This window comes from Equus quagga, chromosome 11 (genome assembly GCF_021613505.1).
Source record: "Equus quagga isolate Etosha38 chromosome 11, UCLA_HA_Equagga_1.0, whole genome shotgun sequence".
Lineage (NCBI taxonomy): Eukaryota > Metazoa > Chordata > Mammalia > Perissodactyla > Equidae > Equus > Equus quagga.
Window position 1 is genome coordinate 75,666,386 of NC_060277.1, and position 21,542 is coordinate 75,687,927.

General features: G+C 34.5%; 1 protein-coding gene across 4 annotated transcripts in view; it reads left to right on the forward strand.

Annotated features, from left to right (window-relative positions):
- Positions 1 to 21,542, forward strand: part of NF1 (neurofibromin 1) — a 240,837-nt gene that overhangs the window by 65,218 nt on the left and 154,077 nt on the right. For 3 of the 4 annotated variants that reach the window (XM_046677878.1, XM_046677879.1, XM_046677880.1), the window contains exons 5-11: positions 4,245 to 4,351; positions 10,180 to 10,247; positions 10,495 to 10,570; positions 11,285 to 11,442; positions 18,138 to 18,311; positions 18,792 to 18,914; positions 19,168 to 19,242. In XM_046677878.1, coding sequence (XP_046533834.1) covers positions 4,245 to 4,351; positions 10,180 to 10,247; positions 10,495 to 10,570; positions 11,285 to 11,442; positions 18,138 to 18,311; positions 18,792 to 18,914; positions 19,168 to 19,242 — 781 coding nt within the window. Of the gene's footprint in view, positions 1 to 4,244; positions 4,352 to 10,179; positions 10,248 to 10,494; positions 10,571 to 11,284; positions 11,443 to 18,137; positions 18,312 to 18,791; positions 18,915 to 19,167; positions 19,243 to 20,738; positions 20,769 to 21,542 lie in introns of all 4 variants that reach the window. The other variant, XM_046677881.1, reaches the window with a different exon arrangement.

A 21,542-nucleotide genomic window follows, 5' to 3' on the forward strand; every position in this document is an offset into this window, starting at 1 on the left:
TTGTAGCCTGGGGCTGTGGGAGTATCCTAGTGATGGTTTTGCATTTGCTTTTGCCAATTGCCCAGCTCTGGACCTATTTTTTTGTTAATTTCTCAGCCCTGGATTGTCTGGATAGTATAACTGTGGATCCCAAACCCTTGCAAGTTAACAGTCCTGGGTGACCTTTTCCCCTACCCAAAGCTTAGGCAGAGCAGACAAACTTCTTGTACTAGGAGATTTTTTTTTCCCCTCCCTCCATCCTTTCTTCCTTCCTTGCCTCCTGTCTCTCTGTCTCCCTCTCGGTATCTCCCTTTTTTTAGGCAGTGCGTTGCTCTTTCTAGTCATGTTTTATGCAAGGCCCCAGCTCTACTCCCTGTATTAGGGTACAAGGCTTTGTATTCAGTGCCCTGTGGATTAGCCCCAAACCCATAGGTTAAGGAGAGAAAAAAACCTTACCACCCTCGCCCTTCCTTTGTTGCAAGGCCAGATCAGGCCTTCAAAACCATCTCTGGTATTCAGTTTCCTCTTCATTTCTCGGCCTGGGCAGGTGGGTGGTGTTTGTTTGACTTTATTTCTATACTTTTAAAATATTTTTTTGTTGTTCCTCATTTTACCTGTTCCTTCTAGATGTTTTAGTGATAGGTTTCCACTTCATTTCTTTTGCTCCGACCACCCTTTATTTGATTTCTCTGCTTTAGAAATGATATTTAAACCTCACAAAATTCCGCTTCCCTATGGAAATAACTGGACTATAAAAGGAATTAAACTTTTCTCCCATTTTTCACAAACAGCCTCAAAAGTCAGCTTTTCAAAAGTTGATCTTGCTGGTTTATTAAGTTGTGTTTCCTAAGGAGTCATGTTCCATATTTCTAGCCTCTTTGCAGCAGCTGTGGAGTTTTTAGCATGTAAATCAGTCTTGAGGGCCTTCTCGTTCCCAGGTGAACTGCTAAGCTTTTCTCACACTGATGATATAAAGAGCTTTAGTGTAAGTGTTTAGAATAATTTTACTGTTAGCTATATATCTGTAGGCTAAAGTGAGTGAAAGAAGAATTTGAAGGAAGAAATAGGATTCACTTCATTTTTAGCAACTGAAGTTTAGTGTGATGATTAATGTCAGTTTTAAACCACAGTAAAATGGTTACAATTCGAGTGAACGTTACGAATGAGATCATGTAGTATTTGTGCTTTTTCACCATCTCTCTCTCTCTGCTTTTATGAAAATCAGTAATTCCATTCTACTGCTTACATTTTTTGATATCTATTCATTGAAGTAGTGAGTATGCTTCATTAGGAAGCACAATTCAATAGATTAGAATACTTTTGAAAAGTATTTGATAGCAGCTTTTGAAAAGCTGACCTCTGTGTTTGTTAGTGAAAATGGAAAACTTTAACTTCCTTTATTTGGACTTAAGTGATTTCCTTATCAGTTAAAAAATATCTATCTATATTTTTGTTAAATTTTTTTGCCTTCATGATAATGTCATATTTACTATAAGGGAAATTTTGGGTTTAGAAAGATTCTTGTCTTTACAAGCTTAAGTTCTACTGTGAGGTAGGAACATTAATCAAATAATCACATAAACATGTACACAGACTGTGAAAAGTGCAGTGACGAAAGGCTTGCTCATTTTTTTCTATACAAAGTAATGTATCCTGTAAATGTAAATAAAATACCATTCATGTTTCTGAAGTCTAGTTGATGTGAATGACGTTAATAAAATTTATCTTTATTACTTATAATTTGAAATTTGAATTTTAAAAACTTTTTTTATTAAGATTATGATAGTTTACAACCTTGTGAAATTTCAGTTGTACATTATTGTTAGTCATGTTGTGGGTACACCACTTCACCCTTTGTGTCCACTCCCCCTTTTCCCTGGTAACCACTGATCAGTTCTCCTTGTCTATATGCTAACTTCCACCTATGAGTGGAGTCATACAGAGTTCATCTTTCTCTGTCTGGCTTATTTCGCTTAACATAATACCCTCAAGGTCCATCCATGTTGTTGCGAATGGGACGATTTTGTCCTTTTTTATGGCTGAGTAGTATTCCATTGTGTATATATACCATATCTTCTTTATCCAATCATCAGTTGCTGGGCACTTAGGTTGGTTCCACGTCTTGGCTATTGTAAATAATGCTGCGATGAGCATAGGGGTGCATGGAACTCTTGGAATTGCTGATTTCAGGTTCTTAGGATAGATACCCAGTAGTGGGATGGCTGGGTCATAAGGTATTTCTATTTTTAACTTTTTGAGAAATCTCCATACTGTTTTCCATAGTGGCTGCACCAGTTTGCGTTCCCACCAACAGTGTATGAGTGTTCCTTTTTCTCCACAACCTCTCCAACATTTCTCACTCTTGGTTTTGGATATTTTTGCCATTCTAATGGATGTAAGGTGATATCTTAGTGTAGTTTTGATTTGCATTTCCCTGATGATTAGTGATGATGAGCATCTTTTCATGTGTCTTTTGGCCATCCTTATATCTTCTTTGGAGAAATGTCTGTTCATGTCCCCTGCCCATTTTTTGATCAGGTTGTTTGATTTTTTGTTGTTGAGCTGTGTGAGCTCTTTATATATTATGGAGATTAACCCTTTGTCAGATAAGTAACTTGTAAATATTTTTTCCCAATTAGTGAGCTGTCTTTTTGTTTCAATCCTGTTTTCCCTTGACTTGAAGAAGCTCTTTAGTCTGATGAAGTCCCATTTGTTTATTCTTTCTATTGTTTCCCTTGTCTGAGGAGTTATGGTGTCCAAAAAGATTCTTTTGAAACTAATGTCAAAGAGTGTATTGCCTGTATTCTCTTCTAGAAGACTTATTGTTTCAGGCCTAATCTTTAGGTCTTTGATCCATTTTGAGTTTATTTTTGTGAATGGTGGAAAAGAATGGTCAATTTTCATCCTTTTACATGTGGCTGTCCAGTTTTCCCAGCACCATTTGTTGAAGAGACTTTCTTTTCTCCATTGTAGGCCCTCAGTTCCTTTGTCAAAGATCAGCTGTCCATAGATGTGTGGTTTTATTTCTGGGCTTTCAGTTCTGTTCCATTGACCTGTGCACCTGTTTTTGTACCAGTACCATGCTGTTTTGATTACTGTAGCTTTGTCGTATGCTTTGAAGTCAGGGATAGTGATGCCTCCAGCTGTGTTCTTTTTTCTCAGGATTGCTTTAGCAATTTGGGGTCTTTTGTTGCCCCATATGAATTTTAGGATTCTTTGTTCTATTTCTGTAAAGAATGTCATTGGGATTCTGATTGGAATGGCGTTGAATCTGTAAATTGCTTTAGGTAGAATGGACATTTTAACTATGTTTATTCTTCCAATCCATGTACATGGAATGTCTTTCCATCTCTTTATGTCGGCATCCATTTCTTTCAGAAAAGCCTTGTAATTTTCATTGTATAGGTCTTTCACTTCCTTAGTTAAATTCACCCCAAGGTATTTTATTCTTTTTGTTGCGATTGTGAATGGTATTGTGTTCTTGAGTTCTTTTTCTGTTAGTTCGTCATTAGAATATAGAAATGCTACTGATTTATGTAAATTGATTTTATACCCTGCAACTTTGCTGTTGATTACTTCTAAAAGTTTTCCAATGGATTCTTTGGGGTTTTCTATATATAAGATCATCTCGTCTGCAAACAGCGAGAGTTTCACTTCTTCCCCCACTATTTGGATTCCTTTTATTCCTGTTTCTTGCCTGATTGCTCTGGCCAGAACCTCCAGAACTATGTTAAATAAGAGTGGTGATAGAGGGCATCCTTGTCTCGTTCCCATTCTCAGGGGGATGGCACTCAGTTTTTGCCCACTGAGAATGATGTTGGCTGTGGTTTTGTCATATATGGCCTTTATTATGTTGAGGTAGTTCCCTTCTATGCCCATTTTGTTCAGAGTTTTTATCATAAATGGCTGTTGGATCTTGTCAAATGCTTTCTCTGCATCTATTGAGATGATCATGTGGTTTTTATTCCTCAGTTTGTTGATGTGGTGTATCACGTTGATTGATTTGCGGATGTTGAACCATCCCTGCGTCTCTGGTATGAATCCCACTTGAGCATGATGTATGATCCTTTTGATGAGTTGCTGTATTCGGGTTGCCAAAATTTTGTTGAGAATTTTTGCATCTATGTTCATCAGCGATATTGGCCTGTAGTTCTTTATTCTCTTATTTTTATATGTGTATTTTCTCTTATAAACTCATTGGATTCAGAATTTTGAACTATCCTAAGATTTAAGTTGATAAATTGTCTTTGGTTTTTACTTTTCAGGTTACAGGAATTGACTGTTTGTTCAGAAGATAACGTTGATGTTCATGATATAGAATTGTTACAGTATATCAATGTGGATTGTGCGAAATTAAAACGACTCCTGAAGGGTAAGTTTAAATGTATGATATATCTGAAATTAATCACTGTGGGTGAAAAATTAGTATTTTGAATGTAGTACTTATCCTAATTGTGTTGAGCTAGAACATCAAAGTGGATTTTATAATGCAAATGTCCTTGTGAAACAGACAATACTTATGGTTCAATAATTTTTAAACTTTTGAAAACAATACAGTAGAGAAAATTAGTATCTTAGGTCTTGGCAATGGAAAGTTTTGTTCAACTACAGTTTTTGCTTTTAGTAAAGAATATATAAGGGTACCGATATTCAATTTTTCTAGAATTTCATCTCTTAAGCATAGCTATAGGTTATAGAAGTTACTTGTTTAGCTATTATTGTAGTGTGAGAAGCAGGCAATTTAGCAGGATATAAAAGTTTCATTGCAGAATGGAACCAGAAGATTGTGATCTTGTGACGAGAGGAAGAATTGAATCAGGAATCTCATTTCTGACATTTCTGTTTTCAGCTCTGTTACTGACTTACTGACTGACTTTACAGCATCACAAAGTCTCTTACCCTTTCAGCACCTAGTTTTGCTTCCTTGTAGAACATGTCAATAGTAGTCCCACATGGAGATATTATAATGCCTAATATTGATTTTAAAGCTTTGGGAAGTGCTTCACATGACTGTATTGATTGAAATAAACTGTCAGAAGGAACTGAGAGATTTTTTGTGGTAAGCGGGGAAATGTTAATATAAATCAACTATCAATGAACATTGTTAATAAACTGAGTATCAATACCGAGATTCATTTCACAAAAATTGCTTTTTAGTTTTATGTAATATTGGATCCTGGCAAATTCAAATGTGAAGCCTTATAGTATATGATTCATGCTTATTTTTATTTTACTTTGTATATTGATTAAGGAATTGTCAATAGTGTTTTAAATGTCTGACATAAAAGAAGGTTTAGTTATATTAACTTTGAAAATCTCAATAGTTCTGCAGTATAATTCTCAAAATACCTTGTTTAGTTTTCTTAACCTTTGCTTTAAACACAATAACTAATTCACCAGCAATGTAAAAAGGCTATATCTATAAAGATGAATACTATAAGGCTGTGTTCCATCCATATTACCCTTGTTCAGAATTTATGATTTTTGGTCATTACCCTTATAAAACCACGCAATAATTAAATTGTCTTTCATTAACTTTAATAAAGGAAAACTTGGATCATTTTAGCTATTATATCAAGATATGGACAAATGCACAGCAATTATTTTAGATTATAAGTCACCACTCAATTCATAGTTGAAATTTCAAGATCTTAGTATCTATCATTAAATATTGAGAAGTTAAGGAAGTGAATGTAAAATTTAGAGATTTCCTCTATGTATAAAATTTAAGTAGTATAAATGGGGTTTTATGATTTTTTTATAACTCTTCAGTGACATTTTGTAAATAAATCTAGTCCAGGTTGTCCATGAATAGGTGTTGATTTAAAATGTCAGTTTTCTTAGAAATGTTTAATCCATTAAGAATTAGTTGAGATGGTGCTCCATGCCCAAATAGGAGAAACTAAGTATGTGGGTGAATGACTTTCTTTTTGTGTGGTAAGTTATCGCCATTGAATGCAGCTCCTTCATGCACATAAATTTAGTATAAATTTACTCACACTGATAAATGTATAAAGGATAAAGTCAGTATTAAATAGGCCAGCAAAAGATGCTCTAGGTGACAATGGCGGAAGGAATGGAAACTTACTGTAATACGAATAGTAAAAGTAATAGTGTGTTGTAAATTCAATTCAACAGCATTTGTTGAGAAACTGTGCGCAAGAAACCATGCTAGGTGCTAGGCTTGCAAAGATTAATGAAATATTGAATCTGTCCCCACAGAGCTCATGGCCTGTCTTATGAGACAAGTGTATTACTATCAAATTATTTGCAAAGCAATGTGGCAAACTCAAATAGGGTGAGCATAAAGTGAGGGAAGAAGTATGTATTTATGTGGGGTGAGAGATATTAGGAGGAAAAGAACAAGATACAGAGGTACGAGAGTAGGTCTGATCATATTAATAAAAAACGTAGTAACGCTTGCTGCATTTTCAGTATGTGCCACACATCATGCTATGCAATTTACATGCCTTTTCTCATCAATTCTCACAGTAACCTTGTGAAGCAGATAGTAATGTTATCATCCCCTATATAGATAAGGAAATTGAGGCTTAAGTAACATTTCTAACGTCATCCAGCTAGTGAGTGGCAGGATAAAGATTCAAATCACATCTGCCCATCTCTAGAGCCAAAGTACTTAACTGCTGCAGGATTGTGCTTATGGGTTATGAGGCTTTATTTTAGTGGCCATGAGAAGTAATGGAAAGGCTTTAAGGTGGGATCAGTACTTTACTTTAGATATACCACTTTGCTTGAAATTTGCAGAATGGCTTCTTAGAATGTTACTTGAGCTGCTGAGACTTGTCTGTGTAGTAATGTGAGTGAGAAATGATGAGGGTAGTGCAGGTCTGGATGGAATGAGGTAGGGTGAGGACCAATTTGATATGGTATTTAGGAAGTAGAATACATAACATTTGAGTAGAATACATCACATAGCATTTGGTGGTTAATTTAGATGTATAAGGTTAAAGAGAAGTATCACCAAGTATTACAGAGCAAGCTGGTTAAAGCAGGAAAGGGAAGGAGGGTTTGATAGCAGAGAAGAGGGTGGCTAGGAAAATGATAAATTTGTTTTTAGATTTATAGTCATGTGTTGATTAACAATGGGGATATGTTCTGAGAAATGTGTTGTTAGGTGATTTCGTCATTGTGCGAACATCATAGAATTCACTTACACAAGCCTAGTGGGCATAAACTTGTATACACCTAAGCTGTATGGTCCTAACCTTAGGGGACTGCCATCACATATGCGGTCTGTTGTTGACTGAAATGTTATGTGGCACATGACTGTACTGAGTTTGCAGTGTCGGTAGGATGACCAGTCGGAATCTTGTAGAACTGGAGTAATAAAAGGTATTTAGGTTGGAAGTGAGAATAAACTACTATGTATAACACATTTAAGATGTCGTAAAGGTAAAGTTGATGAATATAGGAAGGCAAAAAAGCTCAAGAGCACTGTGAAAGGTAATGCCATTATTTGGAAATCAAAGGAGAGCAGGAGCAAAGAAAGTCGGAGGGATACATTTTAAAACTGACTTGGAGAGCAAGTTATTCATTTGCAAGTCCAGGAAAAAAGTTGACATTTAAAAGATTGTCTAGACAGTTTTACTACTCAAAAGACTCATCTCTATCTCAGATATTTATATAAATATGGTAAGTACTTGTATCCCTCATTAAAAGGACATGAGGGCGACAAAAAGCAAAAATAAATAAGTGGGCCTACACCAAACTAAAAACCTTCTGCACAGCAAAGGAAACCATCAACAAAATGAAAAGGCATCTACTGAATGGGAGAAAATATTTGCAAATGATATGTCTGTTAAGGGGTTAATATCCAAAATATACGAAGAACTCATACAACTCAATAGCAAAAAAAAAAAAAAAAAAAAATCCAATTAAAACATGGACAGAGGATCTGAATACACATTTTTCCAAAGAAGACATACAGATGGCCAACAGTTACATAAAAAATGCTCATATCACTAATAAGTAGGGAAATGCAAATCAAAACCACAATGAGATATCACCACACATCTGTCAGAATGATTATTATTAAAAAGACAAGAAATAAGAAGTGTCAGCAAGGATGTGAAGAAAAGGGAACCCTTGTGCACTGTTAGTGGGAGCGTAAATTGGTGCAGCCACTGTGGAAAACAGTATGGAGGTTTCTCAAAAAAATAAAAATTGAGCTACCATATGATCCAGCAATTCCACTCTGCGTATTTATCCAGAGAAAACAAAAACACTAACTTGAAAAGATAGATGCACCTCTGTGTTCATTGCAGCTTTATTTACAATAGCCAAGATTTGGAAGCAGGTGACCTATTTGTCCATGGACGGATGAACGGATAAAGAAAATGTTGTGTGTGTATATATATATATATATATATATATAGTGTACATATACACAGTGGAATATTATTCAACCAAAAAAAGAATGAAACCTTGCATTTCCAACAACCTGGATGGCCCTTGAGGGCATTATCCTAGTAAAATGTCAGACAGAGAATGACAAATACCATACCATCTCACTTATACGTGAAACCAAAAAAACAAAAACCCAAGCCCGTGGATACAGAGAACAGATTGGTGGTTGCCAGAGGCAGGAGGTGGGGGTAGCCAAATGGGGGAAGGGCGTCAAAAAGTACAAACTTCCAGTTATAAAATAAATAAGTTATGAGGATGTAATGTTCAGCATGGCGACTATAGTTAATACTATATTGCGTATTTGAAAGCTGCTAAGAGAGTAGATCTTAAAAGTTCTCATCACATGAAAAAAATTCTAACTATGTATCATGATGGATGTTAAATAGCCTTATTGTGGGTATCATTTTGCAGTGTATACAAATATCAAATCATTATGCGGTACACCTAATATAACATTGGATGTCAGTTATACTTCAATTAAAAAAAAAGTCCATAGAGAGAGTTCCCGACCAAGGGACTCTTACCAGTAAAATAGTTTGTAGAAGGAACATCTTTTCCAGATGTAAATCATTTTATAGATGTGGACAATAAATTTGTATAAGAGGAGATTCAAATATCTAATATATTCATATGGAGAAATGTTTAGTCTTGTTTTAAAAATGCAGTCTACTAACAATCAAATTAGCAAAATAAAAAAAATGAACATGTTTAATGATGACAAGGATATCATAAAGGCACTTTCACGTGCTGCCTTGTGAGAATAATATTTGGCCCAACCTTTCTGAAAATCGGCTTGGCAATATTTATCAAGAACCTGAAAAAATATTCATCTCTTTGACCAGATAATTCTACTTCTAGATATTTATTTGCCTTAAAGAAATAATCAGTAATGTGGAAAGAATTTGGAGATAAAAGTACTTATTGGTGTTATTTCTAATAGTGAAATATTGGAAGTATCTTAAGTATATAACCGGAAGATGTTTCAATATCCAGTGACTCAATACAGTGACGTGAACATTTTGAAAGGCATCAAAGCATACTGCAAAGATGAGGGCTCTGAAGCCAAGTCAGTTGTTTATTTGACCTGTAACCTCAGAAACAAAGTTTGCTCATCTGTAATATCTGAAAGCGTTAAGATTTTGAATTAAATATATTAGATTGAAAATACTTGGCAAGTGGTAATTAAGTGATCGTTCCTTTCATGTATAGTGCCATCAAATATACGTATGAGGAATTTTTAATGAAAGAGAAAAACATTGGGATACTATGTGAAATGAAAAGAACAGGTTTGGTAGAGCCTGTGTGATCTCAGTTCGGGTAAACATATTTGTCTTACATGCACATAGGAAAAAGGATGGGAGAAAATTCATTGAACTGTTAACTGTCATTCTCTCTGAATAGTTGAATTGTGGATGATGTCTTAAATTTCCCTTAGACTGTTGTGTATTTTTTGAATTTTCTAAAGTCACCATGTGTGTTTTATACTTTTTTTTTTTTAAAAAAAGCAAGTTATTGAAAACAAAACAAAGGAAAACAACTCACCATAACCTTTGTTGAGGTTCAAGGCATATTTATTTTTTATTGAGTTTGTCTTTAGTGGACATAACCAGTGAGTTTTTGGTTTATATTAGTTGTCTTTACCTTTACATTGCTTACAAATAATACTGGAACAAAAGTTTGTATGTAAAATGAAAGTATTTTTTTTAGTAGTAGTTCTGAATTCTATTTGTGTTAACTTATGTAGAGTTAATTTTAAAACTTTTCTTCCCCCAGAAACAGCATTTAAATTTAAAGCCCTAAAGAAGGTTGCACAGTTAGCAGTTATAAATAGCCTGGAAAAAGTAAGTTATAACCTCTTTGGTACTAAAATTTTGTTAATTTTTGGTTATGAATGTTGCTGTCTTTAGTATTTTGAATCAAAAAGCCATGACTTGAGTGATAATTTCACATTAATTTTTAGGAAGAATGCATTGCAGTATTCTTATGAAGGAAATTAGAAGTTTGAGGTATAATTGGAGCGTATGATATTTTATTTACTATATTAAGAAAATGTCTCTGCTTTCGTCTAAAAACATGTGTTTGTTGTAGGCATTTTGGAACTGGGTCGAAAATTATCCAGATGAATTTACAAAGCTATACCAGATTCCACAGACTGATATGGCTGGTAAGCATAAGATTGATGTTTTGTCTTTTGACCTCTAACTTATGAGGTAAAAGCTTATCACCTTCCAAGTTATTTTTGTTATCAAGGTGCTTTTACATCTTGTCAACCAATGTTAAATTGGAAATATTATTTTTCTCTTACATTTCTAAATTACCCTCAACCCTTTTCATTTCCTTTGAGCAAATAGATAAAGAAGTTTGAAATGAAGCTGTAATCTTGAATTAGAGTTGTGGATTGGATATTTGATGGCTCTTCATTGCAGAGAAGCACTTTTTTGTGCTTCGAGGTTTTCTTTTGTATTTAGGGAGATATGATTAAAGTAGTAGTATCCTTACCTAGGATTCTTGAGACACAGCCGCAGAGCAGAGCATGCAGACTCCTGGAGCGCTCTGGTGATTCCCTTCAGGAAGGCGTCCAGTCTTTGTTCCTTGGCAGCATCACGCTTTGTGTAAGGCTCTGTGCGTTGAGACTGGATACAAGTTTGGCCATTCTAAAATGTGGACTTTTCTAGGATGGATCAAGATAGCTCTCTTCATATATAGATAATAGAACATTGCTTGTCTGCTTATCTGAATGGATTTGTTTAATTAAGTGAACATTCAGGTTTATCTTTTAAAAATGTGGCCTTTGGGTTTTTGAATACTGCTGGCTTTTAATTTAATGCCAGAGATTTTCTTCTCATCTAGTAATATTTAATATTTACATTTTTCACAGAGTGTGCAGAAAAACTGTTTGACTTGGTGGATGGTTTTGCTGAAAGCACCAAACGTAAAGCAGCAGTTTGGCCGCTTCAAATCATTCTCCTTATCTTGTGTCCAGAAATAATCCAGGATATATCCAAGGATGTGGTTGATGAAAGCAACATGAATAAGGTGAGGAGGGCAAAGTTATTTTCACTATGTCCAGATGTGAAGCAGTTTATTTTACTCATGGCATGTATTACTGTAGGCTCAGCATTCTAAGCTATTTCATGGTGTTGCAGGGCACCATTTCTAGTTATAATCAGATTAGTCTCTTGTTTCCTGGCCTTGGCAGAGACATACTTGTACGTAAGTTTATTTGGAGGGAAAACAAATGATACTACTCATTAATTAAAGATTTAAAAGAACGCCTCAGTTTCATTCTTTTACCGGAGAAGACTAAATGATACTTCTGTCAGTGTTAAACATAGTTTCTCTAATAATCACTGAGAAGGCTGCCCTACTACAATTCATCAATTTTGTGGTGTATTTGCATGTACTTAGGTGTATAACTATTTGATGCTAATGAAATTGTCTAGTTACTCATTTTTCTAGGAAATATATTTTTCAATTTTACCAGCACAGAGTTATGTATATCTACAAACTTCACTTATAATATAGAAATACATGTATAGATTATATTTATAATATTTTTATATTCTCTTATAATTGTTTTCTTCAATATCCATGTTTATAACTCTTTCCTCATTCCTAACATTTCTCATTTTTTCTCATTCATACTTACTAGGGCTTACCTATTTGATTGGTCTTTTAAAACCTAGCCTTTCACTTTTATTTTCTAGCACTTAAATGTTCTACTTCATTAATTTTAACTTTCATTTTCTGTGTTTGTTTTTCGAGGTGATAGCTTAGTTCATCTATTTTCATTTTTTAAAAAAATTTTTAGGAATATTTGGAAGGCTTTGAATTTTACTTTTTAGCTGCAATCATGACTTTCATGTAAAGCATTCTCAATTTTATTAATTTCTAATCTCTAATTTCTCTTAATGATACTGTGTTTGATTTAGAGGAATGTTTTATAGTTTCCAAATTATTAGTTTCTTGGTGATATTTTGTTTTTTTAATTTCATTGTGGTTAGAAAATGGTGATATTCATTTAAAAAAATGTTCTGTGGTCATCAGAGTAGAATGTGTATCATTTCTGTAGGGCGTAGAATTGAATGTAAATCTTTAAAACTGCACTTAGAACTGCCTTGTAGGAGGCTTGAGATAGTCCCTTGTGGGAATGCTGTGGGAATGCTTGGTTTAGCTGTCAAGGCTCCCTCAGGCATCCAGCAGACTTGGGCAGTGTGGCAGAGCTCCTCCCAGGCATTGGTAATCACACTTAGCTCTTTTTATAAAGCAAGGAAAGAACAAACAACAAACAAACAGAACCCTAAGCAGGTAGGATCAGGCTTTCATCTACACCATCCTAGACTGCAGAGTGTAGATGAAAAGTGGTTTTCTTTTCCAGTTTATAATTTTTATTGTATTATTATTGTAGTATATTTTTATTGATTTAGAGTAGGTAATATAGTGACTCAACACGGTAGAACTTCATTATACTTATGAAATGGTACTGAGCAGCTGAACTGAACAGCTCTCCTCTTTGTGGTTTCTTAGGACCTTGGCCAGCAAAGACTCTGCCATCTTCAACACCTGGCTACTATGGAAATTGTTTCCATTCTGCCAGCTAAAAAGGAAAAAGAAAGCATAGGAAAGCATGCTAGGCTGGGAAATGGCATGTATCACTTTCATTCACATTCCACTGGGTAGAACTTAGTCACATGGCCACATCTAACTGCAAGAGAGGCTGAGATATATAGCTGTATCTCCAGGAACAAGAGGGAAACATGGGAACCAAGGAATAAAGGAGTTAGGGGAGAGAGAGAGGGAGTCAAGGATGGCTTAGACTGTTGTCTTCCTAGAATTTCCAGTTATCTCTTTGTAGATGAAAAGTTCTATATCAAGAGTACCTGTTTACTAGGAGACTACTACAGGGTTTATGTGCTGTAAGAATTCAGGTAAAGTTTGGATGGTAAGGAAAGTTTTATGGAAGAGGGGTGGAACTTTAGTTGAACTTGAAATAAGAATAGAATTTAGGGGCCGGCCCCATGGCCGAGTGGTTTAGTTCGTGTGCTCCACTTCGGCAGCCCAGGATTTCGCTGATTTGTATCCTGGGTGCAGATGTGGCACCGTTCATCAAGCCACGCTGAGGTGGCGTCCCACATGCCACAACTAGAAGGACCCGCAACTAAAATATACAACTATGTATTGGGGGGATTTGCGGAGAAAAAGAAGAAGAAGAAAGAAAGAAGATTGGCAACATTTGTTAGCTAAGGTGCCAATCTTTAAAAAAAAGAATAGAATTTAGATGAGAGAAAGAGAAAAAGTGTTGTTCAAACTAGAGTAATCAAGAAAATGGATGCAAAAGTGTGAAGGTGTGTTCAGAGAAGTTAGTTAGCTGGGGAGTGGAAGATTCATGCAGGCAGAGGTAAGAAATGAAGATGAAAAGGCAGATATGAGTAGTTTTGAGTTTAAACTTTATTCTTTAGGCAATGAGGGAAAGTCCAAAGTTTAGGGTTAGAGGTGAAATGTGCAAAGTAGTGTTTTTGGCTGATGAAAGGGAAGTCCAAAGTGGGAGGTATTTCAGAGGAAATATGAATTTAGCTTTTAAAATTTTATTTACTTAGTTATATTGTGTTAAAATAATATTACCCTTTTAACCATTTTTAAGTGTACAATTCAGTAGCATTGAATACATTCACAGTGTTTTGCAACCATCACCATTATCTATTTCCAGAACTTTTTCACCATCTGAAACAGAAGTTCTGTACCCATTAAACAACAACTCCCCATGCCCCCTCTTCCCAGACCTGGTAACCTCTGTTACTTTCTGTCTTTGTGAATTGCCATATAGGTGGAATCATACATTTGTCCTTATACTGGCTTATTTCCTTTAACATGTTTTCAGGGTTCATCTGTTTTGTAGCATGTGTCAAAATTTCACTCCTTATTATGGCCGAATAGTATTCCATTGTAGTATAATACCACGTTTTGTTTATCTCCTAGACATTTCTTGTGTCCACTGGTATCATTGTGGTTTTGATTTGCATTCCCCTAGTGACTAAGGATGTTGAACATCTTTTTGTAAGCTTATTGGCCATTTGTATATCTTCTTTGGAGAAGTGTCTATTAAAGTCCTTTGCCTATTTTTGAATTGGGTTTTTTGTTGTTGTTGAGTCATAGGAGTTCTTTAAATATTGTGGCTATCAATCTCTTTTCAGATATTTGATTTGCAAATATTTTCTCCCATTCTGTAGACTATTTCACCTTCTTGATAATGTCCTTTGATACACAAAAGTTTTTAATTTTGAAGAAATCCAGTTTATCCATTTTTTCTTTTGTTGCTTGTGCTTTTTTGGTATCATATCTAAAAAATCATTGCCAAATCCAATGTCATAGAGATTTTCCCTTATGTTCTCTTCTAGGAGTTTTCTAGTTTTAGCTGTTTAGATTTTTTATTCATTTGAGTTAATTTTTGTATATAGGGTAAGGGAATGATCCAACTTCATTCTTTTGCATGTGGATATCCAGTTTTCCAAGCACCTTTTGTTAAAAAAAAACCGTCCCTTCTCCGTTAGATGGTCTTAGCACCCTTGTCGAAAATCATTTGATCGTATATGTAAGGATTTCTTTCTGGACTTTCTGTTCTATTCCATTGGTCTCTGTCCAGCCAGCCCTGGTGGTCTAGAGGTTAAGATTCAGTGCTGTCATCATTATGGCCCAGGTTTGTTTTCCTGTTGGTTGTCATACTGTGGTGGCTGCATGTTGTTGTGATACTGAAAGCTATAACACAGGTATTTCAAATACGAGCAGGGTCACCCATGGTGGGCAGGTTTCAGCGGAGCTTCCAGACTAAGACAGACTAGGAAGAAGGACTTGGCCACCCACTTCCAAAAAACTGACCATGAAAACCCCATGAAGGCAGCAGAACATTGTCTGATTTAGTACCAGGAGATGAGAGGATGGTGCATAAAGATCAGGCAGGGTTCCTGTCCACTGTACATAGGGTGACTAGGAGTCAGAATTGACTTGATGATACTAACAACAAATATATCTCTCCTTATACCGGTACCACAGTGCTTTGATTACTATACCTTTGTAGTAAGTTTTGAAATCAGGAAGTGTGAGTCTTCCAACTTTGTTCTTTTTCAAGATTGTTTTGCCTATTTTGTGTCACTTGAAATACCATATGAATTTTTGGATGGGTTTTTCTATTTTGATGAAAAATGCTCTTGGGGTTTTGATAGGGATTGCATTGAATCTGTACATTGCTTTGGGAGTAGTATTGTCATCTTAACAATGGTAAGTCTTCCAATTCATGAACATTGGATATGTTTCCATTTATTTATGTTCTCTTTAATTTTGTCAGCAATGTTTTGTAGTTTTCATTGTATGAGTCTTTCACCACCTTGGTTAAGTTAATTCTTAAGTATTTTATTCTTTTTGATGCTACCATAAGTGGAATTGTTTTTTTAATTTCCTTTTTGTATTATTCATTGCTAATGTATAGAAATGCAACTGATTTTTGTATGTTGATTTTGAATCCTATAGCTTAGCTGAATTTGTTTATTAACTCTAATAGGTTTGTGTAGGTGTGTGTGTGTTATCTTTAAGGTTTTATACATATAAAATCATATCATCTTAGAACAGAGATAATTTTACTTTTTCTTTTCCAATTTGGATGACTTATTTCGTTTTCTTTTCCTAATTGTTCTGGCTAGAACTTCCACTAATATGTTGAATAGAAGTGGCAAAAGCAGGCGTCCTTATCTTGTTCCTAGTGTTAGGGGAAAAGCTTTCAGTCTTTCACCATTGTGTCTGTGTTATTAGCTGTGGGTGTTTCTTATATGGCTTTTATCATGTTAAGGAAATTTTCTTCTATTCCTAGCTTATCCAGTGTTTTCATGTTGAGAGGGTGTTGAATTTTGTCAAATGCTTTTTCTGCATCAATTGTGATGGTGACATGAGGTTTTTTCCTTCGTTCTACTAATGAGGTGTATTACATTGATTTTTGTCGTTGAACCATTCTTATGCTTTAGGAATAAATCCCACTTGGTCATGATCTTTAATCCTTTTAATATGCTGCTGAATTTGGTTTGCTATTTCTTATTGGGGAGTTTTTCATCAATATTCCTAAGGGATGTTAGTCTGTAGTTTTTTCTTGTAGTGTTTTCGTCTGGCTTTAGTGTTAGTGTATTGTGGGCTTCATGCGATGAGTTAGGAAGTGTTCCCTATTCTTTAATTTTTAGAAGAGTTTGAGAAGGGTTGGCATTAGTTCTTCTTTAAATGTTTGGTAGATGTCACCAGTGAAGCCATCCAGTCTGGGCTTTTTTTTTGTTGGGAGGTTTTTGATTACTGATTTAACTTTCTTATTAGTTATAGGTTTAATCAGATTTTCTATTTCTTAATGAGTCAGTTTTGGTAGGTTGTATGTTTCTATGAATTTGCCCATTTTGTCTAGGTTATCCAATTTGTTGGCATATAGTTTTTCATTGTGTTATCTTACAATCTTTTTTATTTCTGTAAAAACAGTAGTAATGTCCCCAGTTTCATTTCTGATTTTTAGTAATCTGAATCTTCTTTCTTTTTTTCTTCATCAATCTAGCTAAAGGTTTGTGAAATTTCTTGACCTTTTCAAAGAACTAGCTTTTGATTTTGTTGATTTTTTTCTCCTATTTTCTGTACTCTATTTCATTTATCTTTGCTCTAATCTTATTATTTTCTTCCTTCTGCTAGCTTTGGGTTTAGTTTGCTCTTATTTTTCTAATTCCTTAAGGTATATAGTTAGGTTATTGATTTGACAGCTTGCTTCTTTTTTAATGTGAGCATTTCCAGCTATAAGTTTTCTTCTTAGCATTGCTTTCACTGCATTCCATAAGTTTTGGTATGTTGTGCTTACTTTTTGCTTTGTCTGAAGATATTTTTAAATTTCCTTTGTGATTTTTTTTCCCTTGACCAATGATGATGTTTAATTTTCACATATTTGTGAATTTTCCAGTTTTCCTTCTGTTGTTTGATTTCTAGTTTCATTTCATTATGATCAGAAAAGATATTTTGTATGATTTCAATCTCTTTAAATTTATTAAGGTTTGTTTTGTGGCCTAACAGTCTATCCTGGAGATTGTTCCATGTATATTTGAGAAGAATGTATGTTCTGTTCTTGTTTGATGACTTTAGCTTTTGACATGTATATTTGAGAATATATGTTAAGTGGAGATGTGAGATTTTCATTTAGGGGAAAACCCCAGGGGAGAAATTTAGTGAGCTGCAAAGAGGCTTGAGATCACAAGAATGGATAGCTTTTTGTGAGGAACAGAATTTAGAGCAATAGGACAGCCTTAGGTATATCCGTAGTTAGAAGGCTGAAGGTTGAATGTAGCCTGGAGTTTTAGATAAAGATGAAGTGTTTGATATAGACCATAACCAAGACAGTGTAATATTTAGAAACTAAAGATAGTATAAAAAAAAGAATATGATCAGCTGAATTCAGGGTTGAGAAGTCAACTACCCTATTTGAGAAAGACTATTTCTTATGTTTCTTTAATAATTCAACAAGGGAAGTAAAGAACAGATTCTGGTTTTTGGGATTGGACAAACATGTAAATGATAACTACTTAAATTATGAAACTAAAAACCACAAATATTCATTATATATTTTTAGAGTGCAATTTTTATAGGCTGATAATTTCCTGCTTTATTAGATAAATCTGAAATCTCCGAAACTTCGTATGTTCTCTTACTGCTGTATTTGAATTCTGTAGAAGTTGTTTCTGGACAGTCTGCGGAAAGCGCTTGCTGGCCATGGAGGAAGCAGGCAGCTGACTGAAAGTGCCGCCACTGCCTGTGTGAAGCTGTGCAAAGCGAGTACTTACATCAACTGGGAAGACAACTCGGTCATTTTCCTACTAGTTCAGTCCATGGTGGTCGATCTTAAGGTAACATGCCTATTTCTTCACTACAAACTTTAAGAAAATTAGATGAAAACTTTTAGTGTAGGTATTATACTAGATCATTCGTTGTCCAAGATCGTTCCTAACACTAAAGTTCTTAGTCTTCTTTGACAGGAAGTTCATAGGATCTGCTTTTCTTGTTAGGATGTTCCTCAGGCTAAATAAAGTGGCTTAGAATATGGAGAAAACACAGAAGTAACCAGTTTTCTTAAATTAGGATGAATATTCAGACTTGGCTTTAAAATAATATAGAAATTAGGTCCTGAAAGGAACCACATATGGTATAGCAAGAATTTTATCAGACCGATGGGTGACAATATTAGTGCAACTGGCAACTAGTGCAGCTGGCAACTGAATGTTATTGCCATCTCTGTGCATGATGTGTTGATATTATCAAATAGTAGTAAAAAAAAATTACTGCGTAACTGTTTAAAGGCTTTTGTTTTCTTTCGTGATTTTTCATAGAACCTGCTTTTTAATCCAAGTAAACCATTCTCTAGAGGCAGTCAGCCTGCAGACGTGGATCTAATGATTGACTGCCTCGTTTCTTGCTTTCGTATAAGCCCTCACAACAACCAACACTTTAAGGTGAGAGCATTGGTTTTTATCCCATTATGTTTACTGATGCTGTCGATCTTTTATAAATGTGAAAAGACCAGAAAGATGAATGTTACACCTTTATTGGTATTTCTCAATATTGTATATTAATGTTAATTTCAAGACCTTAAACATTTGTTCTATTTTTTAAAAACTTTCTTATTTGTTGTTCCTTTTGTCGTCATTTGTGCTACTGAATATTTTTCTCATAGAATAATCTACTATCTGTTTCTTTCCTCTGTAGATCTGCCTGGCTCAGAATTCTCCTTCTACGTTTCACTATGTGCTGGTAAATTCACTCCATCGAATCATCACCAATGTAAGTCCAAAAGGTATTGCTAAATTACTTAAAATTTTTTTTCCGTTTTTTTCTTACTTCTTTTTGATTTATTTTTAAGAAAGACGTTCTTAGTTTACAAAAGGTTCTGAACTTAGACGTATGATGTAGGAAGATTTCTCACAAGTAGTTATGTCTGGTAACTGATATACCGTTATATTTTTCATATTCAGTCTTGACCTGAGGGCCCTTATTGAGGAAGGTGGAAATAATAGGATCCTTTGGAAAGATTAAACCTTAAATATTTTATTAGGATCAAAAGCCCTTGAGCACAGTGCCACTGAAAATAAAATTTGACATTTTCATCCTAAAGCTCCTCACATATTATTTGAATATTCTTAGTCCTTTCCCAGCACCTGATACGTGCTGACTTGTCATCTTACCATTTAAGTTAGAAATAGTAGTTATAATGTAGCCCAGTATGATACATTTTAAAAAATGGTGAGATCGTATTTGATTGTACTTTTTAGTCTTCCTTAAACAAATGAAATACTAACACACTTAAATAGATGTGTTCACATGATACAAAAAAGTGTATCAGACAAAATAAGAGAACTCATTAAAAGGTACTTGTGAAACCTTCAAGACTGATATGAGTACATTAAGTAGAAAGATAGCAAAACCATAGCAGATTTGGACCATGGATTTAAAAAATTCTGTTCTTCTGGTTAAGAACAATCTTAATTTGAAGGTTCTCAAGTGTTATTTACCATAGCTCCACTTTTATGCATTTATAGATATTCACATTTATATGTAAATTGGTCATCTTTTTCCTGCTTCCTCCCTTAAAAAGGGCTTTAATTATTATAACTTAGGCATATTTGTCCTCTTTATAATCAAATTCCATTTTGAGAGTATGTCTCTGGTGAGTTAAAAATACCTTCCCACCTTTGTTTGCCTTGGATGTGTTGAATTAAACCAAATTCTGCCCACAGTTTCTTTTATCCGTTCCTGCAGGAGAAAAAAATAACCATTAATAAAGCTATTTAGTGACTCATTTAATTTCTCTCAATGGGGTGCTAGTAGCACTTGGGGCAAGACAGTTCTTTGTTGCACAAGACTGCCTTGTGCGTTGCAGGACATTTAGCATTCCTGGTCCTCACTTCATTAAGTACCATTTGTGCCACTTCCTTCCTCCCACCCCCAGATATTAAGAACAACTGAAAATACCTGAGGAAATGATAGCTCCCTCAATTGAGTATCAGTGAATTGACTTATAGGTAGAAGTAACATTAAATACTATTCCCTCCTCAGGCGTATGTGTAATTCAGAAGTAATATATCATTACTTTTTTCTCCTTTAGCTTATAATACTAAAAACATTCCATTTACTAGAGTGGATGGTTTTACATAAATGCTTAAACCTTGTATTTAATAAATCCAATTTATAAATCCAATTTATAAAATATATACTTTTCTGATACTTTGTGGTTAGTTACTTTAATTGTGAAATATTTTTGTCTACAATTGAATATATAGAGCACTTTCAAGCATGGACTTGGCACTGCTGTAAGTGGCTGAGCTGCTCCTTTGTGGGTTTACAGCATGTCTGGAGTGGTACTTCATGCATGCCTCAGTGTATATGGTGAAGTGGTTGTGCATCCTTCTCTCCTCTGATGAGTACTGCATGTGTGAAGGTGGAGTCTGTCTGTATCAGAGGTCATGTCAATATGAAATCTAGTTTATAGAAATCTATGACTAATTTTTAAAATATTAAGCATCAGTAACCTTTCAATTTATAGCTTGAAAAGGACCATAAATTTGAGTCTATAAAGTATCTTTTAAAGTTATACTTTAGATAATGATACTTTATCATTATAGATTGCTTGATAAACTGTTTCTTGTTAGGGTTTTTTTTTCCTTTGGTTTGAGGCTAATAGATGTTGAATCTGAAGTATTTTCTGACTGAAAAGGACTATTTATAAAGTATATATGCAAATTTATGGAACTGATTATTATAGCGTCTCACCGAAGACAGTTATTATGGAAATATTTTGTCTTGAAATCAATGAAATTTTTCTTAGATATTTGGACTCCTAATCTTAAGTTCATTCATAGTGTAAGATTTCATTTTAAATGATTCTTGGTTCAATACACCTCATAAGTTCTCTTCTTCCATGGTTCTTTAAGCCAGTTCACAGATTTCTTTAAATTGCTACATTCTCAAATAAGATAAAAGTTTTACTGATGTGTTTGTGAGAATTTATATATAAGTAATAGTGGCATTTTCAGTTTTGTTTTGCTTTTGTGAAACATAGTTCATAAATACACTATTTAGGTCTA